The following is a 16,970-nucleotide window of genomic DNA, read 5'->3' as shown; positions in this document are numbered from 1 at the left end:
AGGTGAAGCTTGCACCCAGGCTCTCCACTCTCTCCATATGCTTATGGAGGGAGTCACAGCACGCAGGGAGGTTCTCTTCCCTTTCAAGGGTGGAAGAGACCTCCCCAGGACACCAACTTACCTTGAACCTCCACTCAACCCTCTCTATCTACTTTATCACTTCCCCATCTCACTAGCTATCCCTCACACTCACCCTCATCCTACTGCAAGCATATCAACTAACAACACACAAGGGTAGGCACTTGAGAGGTTTAGCCAATGTCCATGTGAAGTTTCTGGTAATGTGTTGTCATATAGTGAAATCTCTTTTTCAAAAAGTGCCGCTTATTGGACAGGTCTGAACAAACCTTGAGTAGTGTCTTACTGAGTTCCAGTGATTGTTCAGTCATAACACCCCCTCCCCCCCAACAATAGCGATGAGCGTGCTTGGAATGGCTTGGACATTAAAGGGATGCTTCATGGTGCTGGTGTGGGATCGTGTCAACCTGGCGCATTCAACCTGGCGCATTCAAGTGAAGAAAATCTGGCCATGATGATGCCATCGCTGATGCCCTGTGTCCAGTGCAGCATCAGGTGATGGCAGAGAAGGTTAATGATGAGGTTGGTGATGTTGGTGTTGGGGCTGATCGTGGAAGGATTCAGAGGACCAAGGTCTGATTTTTTCAAGGGCACCGATGTTGCTGCAATAGATGGCAGCTGCAGGTGAGATGACAGAAGTGATCTGTCTGGTGAGAGGGGTTCTCCCAATGAGGTGGCACTGGACATACAGTTGGATTTAAAAACTTGTAAGCTAAAGAAATCTCTATATATTAAAAATGCAGTAACCAACATTTCCTGTGCTCCGAAACTCACTGTCTGCAACATGGCCTCCTTGACACCACTTCTGCAGCTGTCAGCTTTTCACAAACATCAGAGCAGACTCAAAACACACCAGGTTGAGCTGGCGTGTTCCCCGAACAGCGGGTAACCCGTGGGGGAGAAGGTAAAATTAGAAGCAAGCCTCAAAATACTCTTAAATTGACTCTTAACAAGCCATTTAAGTAGCTGAATTGTCTCCCCCGCCGCTTGGTGTCGGGTCAGTTCTGCGCTGACAGACCCGACACCTGGGAGACTCGCGTGGAGGCAGGTTGACAGCGGGTTTTTATCAATCTTTGCAATTTTGACAGTGGACCCGCCTCCAAACCTGCCCCCTCAGCGCAATTAAATTTGCGGCCTAAGTAGCTGGATATTGGGTGAGGACAGGATCAGGCTCACTGATGCCCTTCACTGTCGAATAGCCTGTTGACATTTAGGGATGGATTTTCTCCAATATCCTGTCTGAAATTGGGCAGGATAGCGGCGGAAAAAGGAGCAAACTGTGGGAAGTGTTTAGTTATGATGATCCAGACATGAGGTGTGGGGCAGGCTTGATGAACCAGCTGCTCTTTTCCATCCCGTCAATTTTGTACGTTCATGTGTTCAACTCAGACACAATGAATGACTTCTTGCGCATATGACACAAGGGCAATGAGGACATTGCATTCCTTGGGATCACTCTGTTCTTTCAGGAGTGGGGGATGGGGAGAGAAAATTGTGGGGAAAATCCTACAAGGATTTGTTTTGCAAAAGAGAAAAAATACAGAAAGTAAAATTAATCATAATTCTGCAACAACTTGAAATTTAAAGAACTTATAGCAATGGCCATTCTTTGACTAGATAACATTTTAAGAAAGGGAAAACAGGAATCTACCCTATTTAAGATTATCCAATAATAAATCCCCAAACACCTCCCTACCCACTCTATTCAGTCACTGCACGCTTTATTACCAAAAAGTGCAGGAGGTGAAGTTGGCCAGCACTAGTCATCATCAGTAAGCCGCTCAGTTTCTGATGGCTGAATCTTGATTTCAGCCTTTTGCTCTTTGGCTTCATACATGGCTCGTGTATTCGCTCTCTTGAAGAAACCACACTATAAAGAAGGAAGTTATCCAATTAAATTGATCAACAAACCAAAGATTATTTTACAAAAAAAACCCACTAAGAATCTAACACTTTTTGTTCACAAGATAATTGCGGATGAGGAAAGCCATTTGGTCCATCTTAATGCATCCAGCCAGTAAGATCCTAATGTTCCACCATTGCCGCATCCAATTGTTTCTTAAATGATTCCAGGGTGTTTGCTTTCACAAATCTTTCTGGAAGCCTGTTCCACATGTTGGTCACTCTTTGTGTGAAGCAGAATTTCCAGACATCAGTCCTCAAATTACCTTTTACCAATTTGAACACTTGTTCCCTTGCAGTACTCCCTCAACTTACTTTGTAGTATTATTCCAGGTTTAAGCTAGCCTGTTAACAATTTTATATACCTCTACAAGATCACCTCTCAGATATCTCTTTAGGCTGAAGGGCCAATGTTTTGCCAATCTTTCTTCATAATTCAGACCCAAAACCAGAGATTCACCTTGGGGCTCTTCTTTGTACTGCCTCCAGAGCTTGAATGATTGTCTTGTTTCTTGGTGACCAGACTGGATGCAGTATTCAAGCTGTGGTCTTACCAGATCACGATAAAAGTTTGATCACTACCTTGTCTGACTTATATTTTATTGTTTTGACTATATGGTTCAACATCCTATTGTTGATCGCTGCTCTGCATAGGTTGGACATGTTAAATGTTGAGTCCAGTAAGACTTCCAAGTCTCTTCCAGTTTCACCCTCAACTATTTCAACCGCATTTATGGAACACGTGTCCTCGATTTTTCCTTCCTACGTGCAGCACTTTACACTTGTCTGCATTAAATTTCATCTGCCATTGCTCTGGCGACTTACATATTTTATCCAACCCATTCTGTAATTGGTAAGCTACCTCTTCCAATTCCACTGCCTTTCCTGGTTTGGTACCATCTGCAAATGTCACCATTATGCATTGAGTTTCTGAATCTAAATCATTTATCTTAATTTAGAAACAGTGGTGGTCCCTACACTGAACCTGGGACAACCCACTCAGTACTTCCTCTCCTCCTCTGAGATAACTTCTCGTTGAACTCCACCCTTCAGCCAGTTTCTTATTCATTCCCAAGATTTACCCTGACTCCCCAAAGCTTCGAGTTTAACTAATAGCCCTCCACATGAAACTTTGCAAAAGTCTTTGGAAGTCAAAGTCATATCATAGGACTTTCCATGGTCCACTTAGATTGTCACTTCCTCCAAAAAGTGGAGGTTGGTCAAACAGAAGCTTCCCATTCTGCATCCATGTTGGCTGATGTTTAGTATATTATTGTAAATCCTTAGGTTTATTTCTGAGAATCAATTCCATCATTATACATATAAGACTAATGGATCTGTAGTTACCAGTGTTTGTTTTATCACCCTTTTTGAACAGAACAACACATTATAGCTTGTTTCCAATCTAATGGCACCTTCCAAGTGTCCACTGACTCCTTCATAATAACTCTCAATACTTTGTTGAATTCTTTCCTAGTTTCTCTCAGAAGACTGGGATAGATTCCATAGACCCTGGGGATTGATTTGTTTTGAACACTTTTAGCTTTTATGGGAGTTCCATCTCATTTATATATAGTATAATAATCATTGATTTTACTTGGGATATCTATATTTAGGAGGGCATGTCGCTCATGTCTTCCCTTGTGCATAAAGTAATAATTTGTGAATGTTTACTATCCTCTGCTTATCTTCAGTGTCAAGCCAGTTTGCATTTTTTATGATTTTCACCTTTTTCTCCAAATGACCTCTTACTGTTGTGGTACTGAAAGAATTTTGAGATACGTTTAGCCTCAGCTGCTGTGCTTTTTTCCAGGTCTCGCTTTGTCCCTCTAATCACCCGTTTAAACATGTTTCTGCATTTTCTTGTATTCAACTCAGTCAACCCCCCTCTCTCTACAGGATTTGTAGAGGCCATTTTTCCTTTTGGGAACATAGAAACAGGAGTAGGCCATTCAGCCCCTCGAGCCTGTTCCGCCATTCAATTAGATCAAAGCTGATCTGTATCTAAACTCCATTTGCCCACCTTGGTTCCATAACCCTCAAAAGAAAGAAAGACTTGCATTTATATACAGGAAACTTTCGATTAACCGCCCCCTAAATAACCAGAACGCTCTATCCACCGGCAAAATTCAGCAGTCGGTTCAGGTAACTTTTATTACTTTTATTACTTTTTTTACTCCATTTGTTGCTGTGCAAGGGTGTAGCTGAAGCTGTTGCTAAGCTACAGAGACACTTGCAACTTGTGCCGATTGTTTTGAAGCTGTGCAACAGGGTTTGTTGCTTTATACGGAGCTCTGAGCTCCGTATCTTTTACTATAGCGTTCGGTTATCCGGAATTGTTGATGAACCGGCAACACGTCGGCCCATCCGTGCCGGATACCAGAAAGTTTCCTGTAACACCTTTCATAACCACCGGACATCCCAAAGTGCTTTACAGCCAATTAAGTTCTTTTTTTTTTTTAAGTGTAGTCACTGTTGTGATGTAGGAATACTCAATACTCTTGCCTAACAAAACTATCAATCTCAGTTTTGAAATTTTCAATTGGCCTAGCCTCAACAGCTTTTGGGGGGGGGAAAGAGAGTTCCAGATTTCCACCAATCTTTGTGTGAAGAAGTGTTTCTTTTTAATTTCATTTTATTGGCTGATTCAGTTGCCACTATGATTGTGTACTGGTTGACCATGGAATGGGGCTCCTTTGTAACCACATATCACCTGCTCTGTAGAATGTGCAGCTTAGGCAAAAACTACTGCACGTTGGGAAAAAAAAACTTCTAAACAGGAAGAATGAAACTGGCCAGTCCAGGTCCAGCACTGCTTCAATGATTCAAAGCAGGTTAACAAGTTTGGTTTCAAAGTTTCATAAAGATCATCCGGTCTGACACCAACTGATTCACGGAAGGTTAAAAGGAAATTCAACAGACCTTTTAAAATTATGAAAGGTGCTGATCGAGTGAAGAGAGAAAAACTAGTTCCTCTAGTTGGGATGTATATAATCAAAACAAGATGTTCACTGATTGGCCACGAATAATTTGCAGTAATAATAATAATAGTCTCAACAGCTCAGCGCATTCCCTTCCTCTTGATTTACAAGCTTCTGGTTTGGTTCTGTTCTACTGTAGAGACATTCTGATGAAGCATTTGATTAACAGAACGGCCAGCAGCTCTGTCGGGTACTGACCTTTACCTTGCAGCACATGCAGCATTGCATTTGAATGAGAGCTTTCTACACTTAATGACTGAACAATCAAGTGCAATGTGATTTGTAAAATTCTTAAATATGCTTTAGGATAATCATATTTTAAAACAATATACCTGTTTTTGTTGAATGAAACTTTCTATAGTCTAAATATTTAATATCTTCTCAATGGTTTGATTTTTTTTAAAAAAACCTTATTCCCCTTTAGGGGCCATTTTTCAAGTAAACCAAACAGGCAAAATTATGTAATGATGTCAGGTCACTGACATCAATACAGCCCATACATGTGTTAGCAGATTAAATTGATTGGAGTGACTATTTATGTAGCACATACACCTCAAAGTAAAGAAACCATTTGGCAACCATGAACTTCATCTAAGTTTCCATCTACTGGAAAAAATATCATTTGCTTTTTTCTAAATTCAAGTCATCGGAATAAGAGTAACGATCTTGCACTTTACCTAGAAACCAACCATAATGATAAAGTAGCTCGTTTCTTTTTGAACTTTAGTCTAATGTCAAATGGATTTGGGAATAGTGACAGAGACTAGTCCTGAAATCAACCCTGTGGCACAAAAAGATGATTAACAAGGCGAATAAAATGTTAGGGGGGTAATGTTAACTTTTGGCTAAAGTGTAAAACGAACGATATTGGACTGGCCGCATGTTACACGCCTCTCCCGATTTCCCCTTCCATTGACTTTCCATTCCATCGCCCGTTTTATACTATCGCAAAAATGATAAATATTTCAAGCATCAGAAACAACAGCTTAAGGGCTCAAAGTAACATTGTAGACAAGAGACCAGAGGCAGCTGTGGTAATGGGAGGATGCCTACTCAATCAATCAATCAAGTCCAACTACAGAATTTGATCATTGATTGTTGTTGTATAAATACTTGCCTCCAAGAATCACTTGTATGCAAGAGGAGGGATGGCAAGTGTCCAGACTGTAGGTATGCCAGATATCTTCCCCGTGTGTCCGTGACTTTTCTCCGCTCCTGGCCTTAGTGGCTACTGCAACCTTAATTTGAGCTCCGAGTTTACAGATTGCTTGGTTCATAAAGTGTCTCGATGAAGATGAAATGTAACCTACCTTCCATAGTAAGAGTATTATCAGACTCAACAGTATGATTCCTGCCAGCACTGCTACGGCAATGACCCATTCTGATATCGCATATGGCGGTTCTTCGTCAACTTGGGACTCAACATTGAGACTCGCCTGGATTAAACAAAACAGCAGTCAAGCTAATTCACGAGAAAGTTTCAGGAGAGGATTGACCACCCACCCCCCCCCCAAGTTTTGTATGACAAATTTATTAAAGACACCTGTGTCACACTTCTTGTTGGAATTTTCTGTCTTCTATTTAACTCTTACTGCTACTTGTACATTTACATCACTCAGGAGAGGTCCACAGTTGCCATGCCCCATCATACTATGGAAAGCAAATTCTGCAGCACTCACCAGTAATGGGGGTCTGATGACGACATTATATGCATACATTGAAAATACTAGATTCCACAGATATGTTATGCAGGCATCCTGTGTGCTACTTCTGGACAGATTAGCTCAGAATCGTATACATTTTAGTAATCCATCCCCGGACAGCTATCATTCTGTCTGGGCTGATCCATTTTGATACGTCCCATATGTTCTGTCTTATATATTTTACTTTGCAAACTGTGTGAGAAGTAGTCTGACTTCAGAGCTTAGAATGCAAAGCTTATTTAAAGTATAACCTTAACATACAGACATTGGAGGACTGAGGTATAAATATATTTTCAACAATAAAACTTAGAAGTTTTTGTTACAGGAGCTTATAAAAGATTTTTTTTTGCTGTACACTTGCATTGCATCAGATCTAAAGCTATTAGCACTAATGCACACCGAGAAAAGGTGTATAACCATGACCCGCTCAAAGGGGGCTAGAAACCAGAGACATTACCAGAGAATCTAGCGGTATGTAGGGCCAACCCAGAGCTGACAAGTTTATAGCACAATAATTGGAAGGAAAAAGAATAAGCACTAAACATAACATTAAAAAAGAAAGGCACAACAAAGTAGAGGTGGTGAGGTTTAATATTCTGAACATCAATTGTTCTTTAATAACTTTCAGAAGTTCCCCATAGTTTCCCTGAAATTCAGTTTGAATGCACACGTCTGTGGGGAAAGACTCTAGCCAATTCTTAAGTAGCGAGAACTCAGGGTGTTTTTAAATATTCTATTAACACTACGAGGCTGAACAGGTCTGGTTATGGGTAGGGTAAAATTCAGCCTCTAAAAGAGAGAAAATTATAGTAGAAAGTTCTGTAACTACACAAGTCTGGCAGCATTTGAAAAATGAAGGCAATTGGTGTCCTGAGTCGAGTTGTGACCAAGGGTCAGATGCTGATGGACCTGCAGTACATTTCCAGCACCTTTTGTTTTTTCTGTTTCTCATCTACTATTGCCCCTCGGTGACGTCATCCAAAAACACGTCAGGTTCCACATGCATGCTGACGACACTCAACTCTACCTCACCACCACCTCTCTTGACCCCTCCACTGTCTCTGCTTTGCTGCTTGTCCAACATCCAGTATTGGATGAGCAGAAATTTTCTCCAACTAAATATTGGGAAGACCAAAGCCAATGGGGTAGATTTTGCGGATTTTTACGGAGTACACCGCCGACATCCGAATAGAATACCAACTTACCTGATGGGGACTCTCCTTTGCGAACTTGCTGTTTGACGCTGCGTACTAGAGGGCAGCGTAATGGCCCACGGATCCCAGGGGCGCAGTGTGTGCAGAAGCATACCTGGGATCACATGGGCCTGGTACTCCAATCGTCAAACATAAGGGGCTGGATTTTGTCAATGGGGACGTGATGGAGACGGGACTCCCACTTTTTGGGTTGTAGTCCTGCCTCCATCGATTTGTGGCCAACCCACGCAATTTTCCCTTGATTGACCTTGTTGAGCCCATCCAGCGGGCTCAGCAGGCCAAATAAGGGACACCTGGTTACAGGTGACGTCAGGGATTGACATTTCATCTGTCAAGAGCTTTTGACAGATGAAATATCAGTGTTTGACAGTTCTGTGAAGCTGTCAAACACTGACAATCTGACTTCTAACTTGTGTCCTTCTCCACAGACTCAGTTAGAAATCTCTCCAGAACAGAAAGCTGAATGCTGCAACTTTTGACAGCTCGTGGCCATTCTGCTTTCTGTGCCGGTGAGATGAGGGACTCCCGAGACCTGAAGGAAGGAAGCCTGCATTAGTAAGTGTAAGTAAAACTTATTTAAACACTTTACACACACCAAACACACTTACCTCTGCACTCATGCATCCATCACTCACCTGAACACCGGACATCTCGAACCCTCCCAGCCCGACGGTCCGCCTCGCTAACTTGGCGTGGTTTAGAGCCGTCGGGCAGCCCACACTTCAGGGATAAAAATAGGGATCAGGCTAAAAACTGCCTGTTAACTACCTGTTAACAGGCAGTTAATTGGCACTAATCCCCTTCCCGCCTCGGGGAGGCGGCTCCCAGCACAGGTCGGGTATCCACCTCCTGGGAAACGGGCATGGAGGCGGGTTGGGGGTGGGAAGGGTTCGTGCCCCCCAATTCTGCAATTTTCCCCCCACTCCCGCCTCCACGGGGCTTGGAAATTCGAGCCCAAAGACTCTTATTCATTTATAATCTCCGGAAAGGTAAAAAAACCCTCATTGCTAGAGCTTTCTGGGATAAACTTTCTGTTTGGATTTTTTTTAAGCTAATGCTCCACAGATGCCAATAAATAAATAATTTTATCAATGTAGTAACCGCTTCCTCCGAACTTTTCATGGACAAATAAATACTTTCCATGGACAAAATCCTAAAATTCTTCCATTTCCGGCCTCATGAATTTTTAAAATTACTTGTATTTGACAGGATGTATCCCCTTATGCTGTGAAAACGCCTGTTTCCACCAGCCGTAAAAATTTCGTACATAATTGCTGGGTAGTTATTTGGCAATTAGCCCAACTCTACGCCAGCAACGAGGTTTTCTGGTCGGTGCGGACTTGCCAGATTACAAGTTCGGGATTTAGTGCATGCGCTTAATTGCTGCGCATTTCAAAAGCAGTATGACGGCGTGCTCTCAGAGTACGCCGTCATACCCACCGCAAATTCTGGCCCATTCTCTTCGGTCCCCGCCACAAGCTCTGTTCCCTAACCACTGACTCCAATCCTCTCCCTGGCCACTGTCTCAGGCTGAACCAGACTGTTCGCAACCTTGGTGTCCTATTTGACCCTGAGCTGAGCTTCCGACCCCATAATCCTCTCCATCACCAAGACTACCTACTTCCACCCCTGCCTCAGCTCATCCACTGCTGAAACCCTCATCCATCCCTTTGTTACCTCTAAACCGGACTCTTCCAATGTGCTCCTGGCTGGTCTCCCACCTTGCACCCTCCAAAAACTTGAGCTCATCCAAAAATCTGAATGCCCGTATCCTAACTCGCACCAAGTCCTGTTCTCCCATCACCCCTGTGCTCGCTGACTGACACTGGCTCCCAATCTGGCAACGCCTCGATTTTAAAATCATCATCCTTGTTTTCAAATCCCTCCATGGCCTCGCCCCTCCCTATCTCTATAACCTCCTCCAGCCCTACAAACCTCCAAAATCTCTGCGCTCCTCCAATTCTGGCCTCTTGCGCATCCCCGCTTTTCATTGCTCCACATGCCTAGGCCCTAAGATCGAGAATTCCCTCCCTAAACCTCCACCTCGCTCTCCTCCTTTAAAATACTCCTTAAAACCTACCTCATCACCTGTCCTAATATCTCCTTATGTGGCTCGGTGTCAAATTTTGTTCGATAATGCTCCTGTGAAGCACCTTGGGATGTTTTACTACATTAAAGGCGCTATATAAATGAAAGTTGTTGTTCTTGTTTATTTCAGACTTCTAGAATGAATCATTTTTGCTTTAATTTTCACCATGATTAAAAGAAAAATGGATTGTGATCCCTGAAAGTTCTAAATTCCTACTGACAAGGAAAAGATCTGAAAAAACTCACTATCACATTCGGTACTTCCATTTTGATTGTGGAAATATCTGTCATCAAATGTAAGGAAGCCTCCAGTAGTACAGTAATCCGGCTGTAGTCCCTGTATTCCTAGAACACCAAAAAGATAATACATCTTAAGCGCTTTTAAAATATTCAGTAAACTTCACAGAAACTTTCACCATTATGTTCCAGGGAATAATCAGAATTTTTTAAGATTGAAAGTCACCACAGTCAATGTGGAAGAACAGATAGTGGCCCAGAAATTCGGATGCGCCCATTTTTAGGCATGCATGGGGCACAAAGTATATTCCCTGTGCCTGACTGGTGAGGCCTGAGGCTCCCCTTAGATTGGACCTCGAGCCTCATTATAAAATGGAACCAGTGAGGCGATGAGAGCCCGCTGGCGAAGAGGAGTACAAGATTGGGCTGCATGCGCCTAACATCGCAGCGGCCCTCAGGTAACTAGGGCCGGAGCTCAGGTCCGGGATTGGGGTTGGGGGCCAGGTCAGAGGGTGTGAGCGGCGGTGACTGGGGTTGGGGGTAAAATCGGTGGCGATCAGTTCCTCTAATGTGGGGTTGAGAGGAGCACTCCTTATCTTCCCAGTTGGGCCTAGCAGGTGATCCCAGGCCTGGTTTCTGCCTCAGGGCAAACCAATCTCGGAGATAGGGCCTCAAACAGGCATTGGACCCCTTACTGCATGTGCAAAGCCTAACGCCCGTTTCAGATGTTTTTCATCTTTACCCAATATGGCTGGTGGTGGACTTCTGGCTAGAAATGCGCACACGCTTCCTGCCCACCATATTGGGGCCTTAGTAGTCTATGTAGAGCCCAAAAAAAGAAAATTGCGTGGACCAATTTCTAGACCATAGTGTTAGAATGAGAAGAGAAGCAATTTGTAAATGATCTGGTAATTACTGACTGATCAGGAATGATACAGAAACATAGAAGATAGGAGCAGGAGTAGGCCATTTGGCCCCTCGAGCCTGCTCCGCCATTTAATGAGATCATGGCTGATCATCCAAATTCAGTACCCTGTCCCTGCTTTCTCCCCATAGCCCTTGATCCCTTTAGCCTTAAGAGTTAGATCAAGTACATTCTCAACCCATTACAGTTACTTTAAACTTACATTCTCGGGTGAAAACTGTCTGTTAGCCAAGCAAGGCCCATTCTTACTAAATTTTTAATATCCAGTTGTCTTGTGTGTCAGTTTTAATTTTTGTATTATACTTAATATTTAGTTCCAATATCTGTCATTCACAGATTAGATGATGAAACTAGCACACTGCTCCATGGACTGGGAAATAAGGCTAAGTTCTCAGTAGCAATTGGATTAATCAAGTATCAAGGCATCTGTAGCTGCTCGGCCACTGGGTGTAGCAGGAGAGAAAACAAATGATGGGAGGCAGTGGCAGAGGGAGAAAGGTGAGGATGGTTGAAGTGTTCTATCTGAGGTTGTACTTAAGCAGTCCCTACTGTTTGACCATAGATCAGCATTGGAAGAGGCTGTAAAGAGGCCCACAGTCAACCTGTGATGTAAACACGAGAAAAATATATCAAAGTAATCCCCATCAGATCGACAGGGCTCAGTCCATACCTCCAGAAAGGTGCTGTTCCACACCCGTGCTCGGAGAGTTACTGTAGCCTTGTGAGTCATGTTGCGTAGCAGACAATGGAATTGCTTGCACCGAGCTGTGTGTTTCTGTCCACAATCCTGTTAATAATGGAACATTCGGCAGTATTTATTGAATGTTACAGACAGTTAAATAGAGTGTTTGAAGATTAAACCATACAATGCCAAAAAAGATTCAGTCACAAAAATCATGCAACCAATTTAAAAAAATGCCTCCTATGGAGTTCACAATATTTTGCTTTTTGCTGAAGGTGAAAATGATGTTGTGCTTTGGAAGGTACTTAAAGATGTTACTTAGAGGGGTATGGTCATCATAGTTTGAAGCTTTCAGGTAGCTGCAAATCAAACAGCACCACAATGGCCACAAAATAAATTTTATGGTACAATATGTGCTGGAACATTTGCACTTCAGATATCTGCAATGTGTTTTTTTTTGTTTACTGTATTAGTTTTTTTACATATAAAAATAACACATTCCATAAGCATAACCCATTGATGGAGATTGACAACACTAATTTATTGGTTCAAGGTCATGCACTGTGATTCAAAAATGATGATTGTATTTCATACCTATCAAAGCACAGGTCCTTTCATCATGTTCATTTACAAGATAAAGGGGAAAAATTTGGTTACTTTGTGCCTCCCGTTGGGCGCAAAGCAACTAGCGCCCAGGCGTGGCGCCACCAACACCTCCTGCGAAATTCAGCAGGAAGTTAGCGGCGGCAGTAACCAGCAGCGCCCCGCGCCACTGCGCCGCCGGTGATGATGTCATCGCCGTGCGCAGCGCCCCGCTCACGCCCCGGCCGTGATCTTCGGGAGCGCCCCCTGACTTACCACCAGACGCTATATCCGACGGGGTCAGGGGGCCTACCTGCGGCCAGGGAGACACTATTTAAAGGTGAGGTGCTGGGCGGCCATTTTTGTTGCTGGCCGCCTGCCAGCACCTGCCCCCGCTCCCATCCCCTTACCTGCCCCCCGCCCCGTGCCGGCCGCGCTCCATGAGCCCAGCACTTCTCTTGAGTGCCGGGCTCTTTTGCCGGCACTCCCGATCCCCGGGGCCCCAGCTGGGCCCCGGGTCGCACTGCGCAAGGCCCCTCTCCCCTTTAAGAAGGGGAGGAAGGCCTGCAATACCGCGGCACATCGCGCCGTGATATTCCCTCGCAGCGCCCCAAGAGGAAGGCGGGGCGCTTCCAGTAGCGCCCCGTTTCCCTCTTGGGGCATTACCTCTCTATTTCCGTCACGGGGCTGCTAATTTTTCTGGTGTGCTAAAAGTAGCGCCCCAAAGGGGGTGTGACTCAACTTTTTGCCCAAAATATTTGCATCAATTTTTGTCACATTCTTATGTAACTAGTAACACAATTAAATATGGTATGCCAAGGTTTGTGAAGCATTAGAGCTTAAACATAATTGGGGTGGGAGGTGTGGACTAGGTTTCAATGAATCCTCTGCCTGTTTTCTGTCAGACAGAAGATTGTATTGCGCTGTGAACATCTACCAGTTATAACTAGTACGATAGCAAAATACTGCAGATGCTGGAAATCCGAAATAACATCAGAAAATGCTGGAAAAACTCAGCAGGCCAGGGCAGCATCCGTGGAGAGAGAAATAGAGTCAATGGCCCTGATTTTCTGGCCGCCGTCGGGCGGCTTTTCATGCGGCCGGGGGCCGAAAATTGGCGAAAAAGCGGGTCGGGACCCCCCCCGCCTGATTCCCCGCCCCGTCCGACTTTCGGACCATCGTTTCCACGTGCCCCGCTTCAGTCCCGGCCGCCGCTGGCGGGACTGCTCTTCGGAGCACTAACCACCAATAATCACCTTGTTAAGGAAGATTTTCCGGGGCCATTGCAACTTTGGGGCTTTCCCCACATGAAACACGCCTGCGGGGAACCCCGCCGATGAGAGCTGGCGTGAAAACAGCTGGCTTGCTTGCTTGCAGCAGCAGGTCGTTGAGGACTGAAGAGATTTAAATATCTAGCATTTGCAGACTGCAGGACCTTGTTGATCAAGGCTTGGGGGAACTTTTTGAAGCCTTAGGAGCAGCTGTAGAAAGTTGGAGCCTCACACACTTCTCCAGTGTGAGCTCCTGGGAAGCCCCTCTCACCACCCTAACTCAGCGCCCCCTCAACGGAGGCATCTGCCAGAAGCATGGGAGGCTTTTGGTACCTTCCCTTCCTGGCATTAGAGGATCTCCAACAGCAGAGGCGGCAGCAGTAGAGCCAGGAACAGCAGGATGAGCACCAGGAGCACCAGGCTGCTGCTCACTCACCTGAAGCTGCACAGGCCAGAAGGGGCCAGCGCTTGGAAGTGGCTTGAGAGCACCTTGCTGCGCTTTAGGAGGCCAGTGGGACCTGTTTCTGCACTGGCAGTCCTACTCAGAAGGACTTCCATGAAGATCTGGTTTCTCTGTTCAACAGATGGCCAACGCTCCTCAAGATATGTCATTCTCTTATGAGCACTCACCATGTTTTCCGTACCCTGGTGAGTTATCTCCTGCATGGAGGTTGCCAACCTTTCCACGGTGATGCGTTCATACGCCAATGACTCCACAAAGGCTCTGCTCATGGTCGCTATGGACTCCTCCATTCGCGCCACACTCGGAACGACCCTGGAGACAAAACCTGCCAGAGACTCCTGCATCTGTGCATGGAGATCCATCACCTCTTCACTTGCGGATGGACCCAGAGGCAGAGGGTTGACATGCAGCGCAGCTGAGCTGAGCTGGCAGAGTCCTGTGCCCTCCGACGAGGACTCTCCACTGCTGTCCCTGTCTCCAGAATCTGCTGAGGCTCACTTGTGAGCTGTGAAACACCAGGTGACAACACTACTCTATGTCCCGAAGGTCCCCCCGAGGTGTGACTGTCGGCGCTGGTGCTGGGTGCGCTTACTTCTGCTGACGCTGCACCCTCAGAGGTTGGAGCTTCCTCTGAGGAGTCTGGCTGCACAGCCTCTTCCTCCTCCACAGTGAGGACGGGGGCTCTGGATGGTACTGTGGGGGAGTAAAGGAAGGAGTTAGAGATGTAATGCCAAGGTTCTTCTGGTGACTCACAGTGAGTTGGCATCTGCTGACACTTGCATTCATGCAGCATTGGTCTCAGTGGGAGGCCTCTTCCTCCCTGTGGGCCCTAACCCCATCCAATAATGCCTGCAGTGAAGCCTCGTCGAATTTGGAGGCAGCTCGGGGTCTGGCACTGGCCACAGCTGCTGCAGGCTCCTCTGCCATCCTGTATGGTTCGTTTGGAAGCCTTCAGAGGATGCAGTGCTTGCTATGGACCTTGAAAGCACCACGAATGATGACATCATACTGTGGGGATTTCTGACTCGAATTGGACAATTAGCAAGGCTTCCCACATGCTGGGAATTAATTGGCCACTTGAGGGAAAATTGCGTGGAGCTGGCTGACACTTTTTTATGTGTGTCAGAAACCCCACATTCGGGGAAATCCAACCATTCCCCACACAAGCCGAAAATCGGGGCCAACGTTTCAGGTCTTGACAAAGGGTTTTGACCTGAAACGTTGACTCTATTTCTCTCTCCACGGATGTTGCCTGGCCTGCTGAGTTTTTCCAGCATTTTCTGTTGTTATACCAGTTATAACTGTCCACTCGATGTTAAACTTTGGAAAATGTCAGGATATCCAATTACTGGAGGCAAATCCAATCAAAGCAGGAGTCTGCTGGGTCATCTACCACAATTAAAACCTTCTGCAATGTGTGAATTTAGACCTACTCAGCCAAGACTTAAAATGTGGAATATCTAAAATCACAGGACAGAAAACTATTCTCAGAAATTTTACATTTATAATATAATGACTTGGACAATGCTTCTTCCATTACAGTTATTTGTATCAGTAAACTAACAACTCTTTCATAAGAACATAAGAAATAGGAGCAGGAGTAGGCCATATGGCCCCTTGAGCTTGCTCCACCATTTAATAAGATCATGGCTGATCGACCCCAACTCCACTTTTCTGCCCGATCCCCATATCCCTCGATTCCCTTAATGTCCAAATATCTATCGATCTCAGTCCTGAATATACTTATTGAATGAGCATCCACAGCCCTCTGGTATAGAGAAGTCCAAAGATTCACAACCATCTGAGTGAAAAAAATTCTCCTAATCTCACTCCTAATTGTCTGAGCCCTTATCCTGAGACAATGACCCCTAATTGCAGACTCTCCAGCCAGGGGAAACAGCCTCTCAGCATCTACCCTGTCAAGCCCGCTCAGAATTTTATATGTTTCAATGAGATCACCACTCATTCTTCTAAACTCCAAGAATGTAGGCCCATTCTACTCAATCTCTCCTCATCGGACAACCCTCTCATCCCAGGAATCAATCTGAAGAACCTCCATTGCGCCCCCTCTAAGGCACGTCTATCCTTCCTTAGGTAAGGAGACCAAAACTGTACACAGAACTCCAGGTGTGGTCTCACCAAAGCCTTATATAATTGCAGCAAGATTTCCTTACTATTGTACTCCAATCCCCTTACAATAAAGGCTACCATACAATTTGCCTTCCTAATTGGTTTCAAACACTAAAGTGGCCAAATTCTAGAGTTGTTAGGAGATGGAAAAATCTTTTTGTTTTGGATATACCGGCATCATTATTGAAGCCTATTTTTTGCAACACCATCCAACACAAGCTATATTGTAGAGGTTAGGCATTCCCCTGAATAATCAAGTGTCCTTGCAGCCATAGGCACTTTATGACAACAATGCACCAATTGTATCGATAACTGCCACTTGCAGACATTTTGCTTTATGTGCCAAAAATACGGCAGTACCTCTGGCTGACTGTGTAAGGAGTACTTTGAGTGCTGCTCTTTGTCGGCACTTGCTACAGTTTTTCACTATCTGCAGGGAATGGAAAAGCAGATTTTTTTTGCATTGATCAAGTGGCTCACTTCCACCGGTTACAATGGTTTTGGCAGAGATCAGCTCTTACAAAAAGACAGGTACTGCAAGGAATTCAGGACCAGAGCGATCTCCTGGACCAGTTTTGATTGTCTAGGTGGGGGTCAGAGAGGAATTTCACAGATTTTTCCCCCCCAAATTACCCTGGGTCTTTAAATCTGTTTTTTCACCTCTCCCGGAGATCACGTGGTTTTTGGGTGGGGTGGGGTCTTTAAATCTGGTTT

General features: G+C 44.9%; 1 protein-coding gene across 1 annotated transcript in view; it reads right to left on the bottom strand.

Moving 5' to 3' along the window:
• itga3b (integrin, alpha 3b) overlaps nt 1–16,970 on the bottom strand; it is a 213,534-nt gene that overhangs the window by 15,297 nt on the left and 181,267 nt on the right. Inside the window, exons 22-25 of the mRNA XM_085966312.1 lie at nt 11,799–11,915; nt 10,213–10,311; nt 6,272–6,397; nt 1,807–1,948 (exon numbers count right to left, since the gene is read on the bottom strand). Of these exons, the coding sequence (XP_085822438.1) occupies nt 1,838–1,948; nt 6,272–6,397; nt 10,213–10,311; nt 11,799–11,915 (453 nt within the window). The 3' untranslated portion in view covers nt 1,807–1,837. The remainder of the gene's footprint in view (nt 1–1,806; nt 1,949–6,271; nt 6,398–10,212; nt 10,312–11,798; nt 11,916–16,970) is intronic.

The sequence above is a fragment of the Somniosus microcephalus genome, chromosome 24 (assembly GCF_052327205.1).
Source record: "Somniosus microcephalus isolate GS21.2 chromosome 24, FLI_Smic_1.0, whole genome shotgun sequence".
Taxonomy (NCBI): Eukaryota; Metazoa; Chordata; class Chondrichthyes; order Squaliformes; family Somniosidae; genus Somniosus; species Somniosus microcephalus.
Note: the sequence above shows the minus strand (reverse complement) of the source record. Positions and strands in the feature narration are given on the sequence as shown.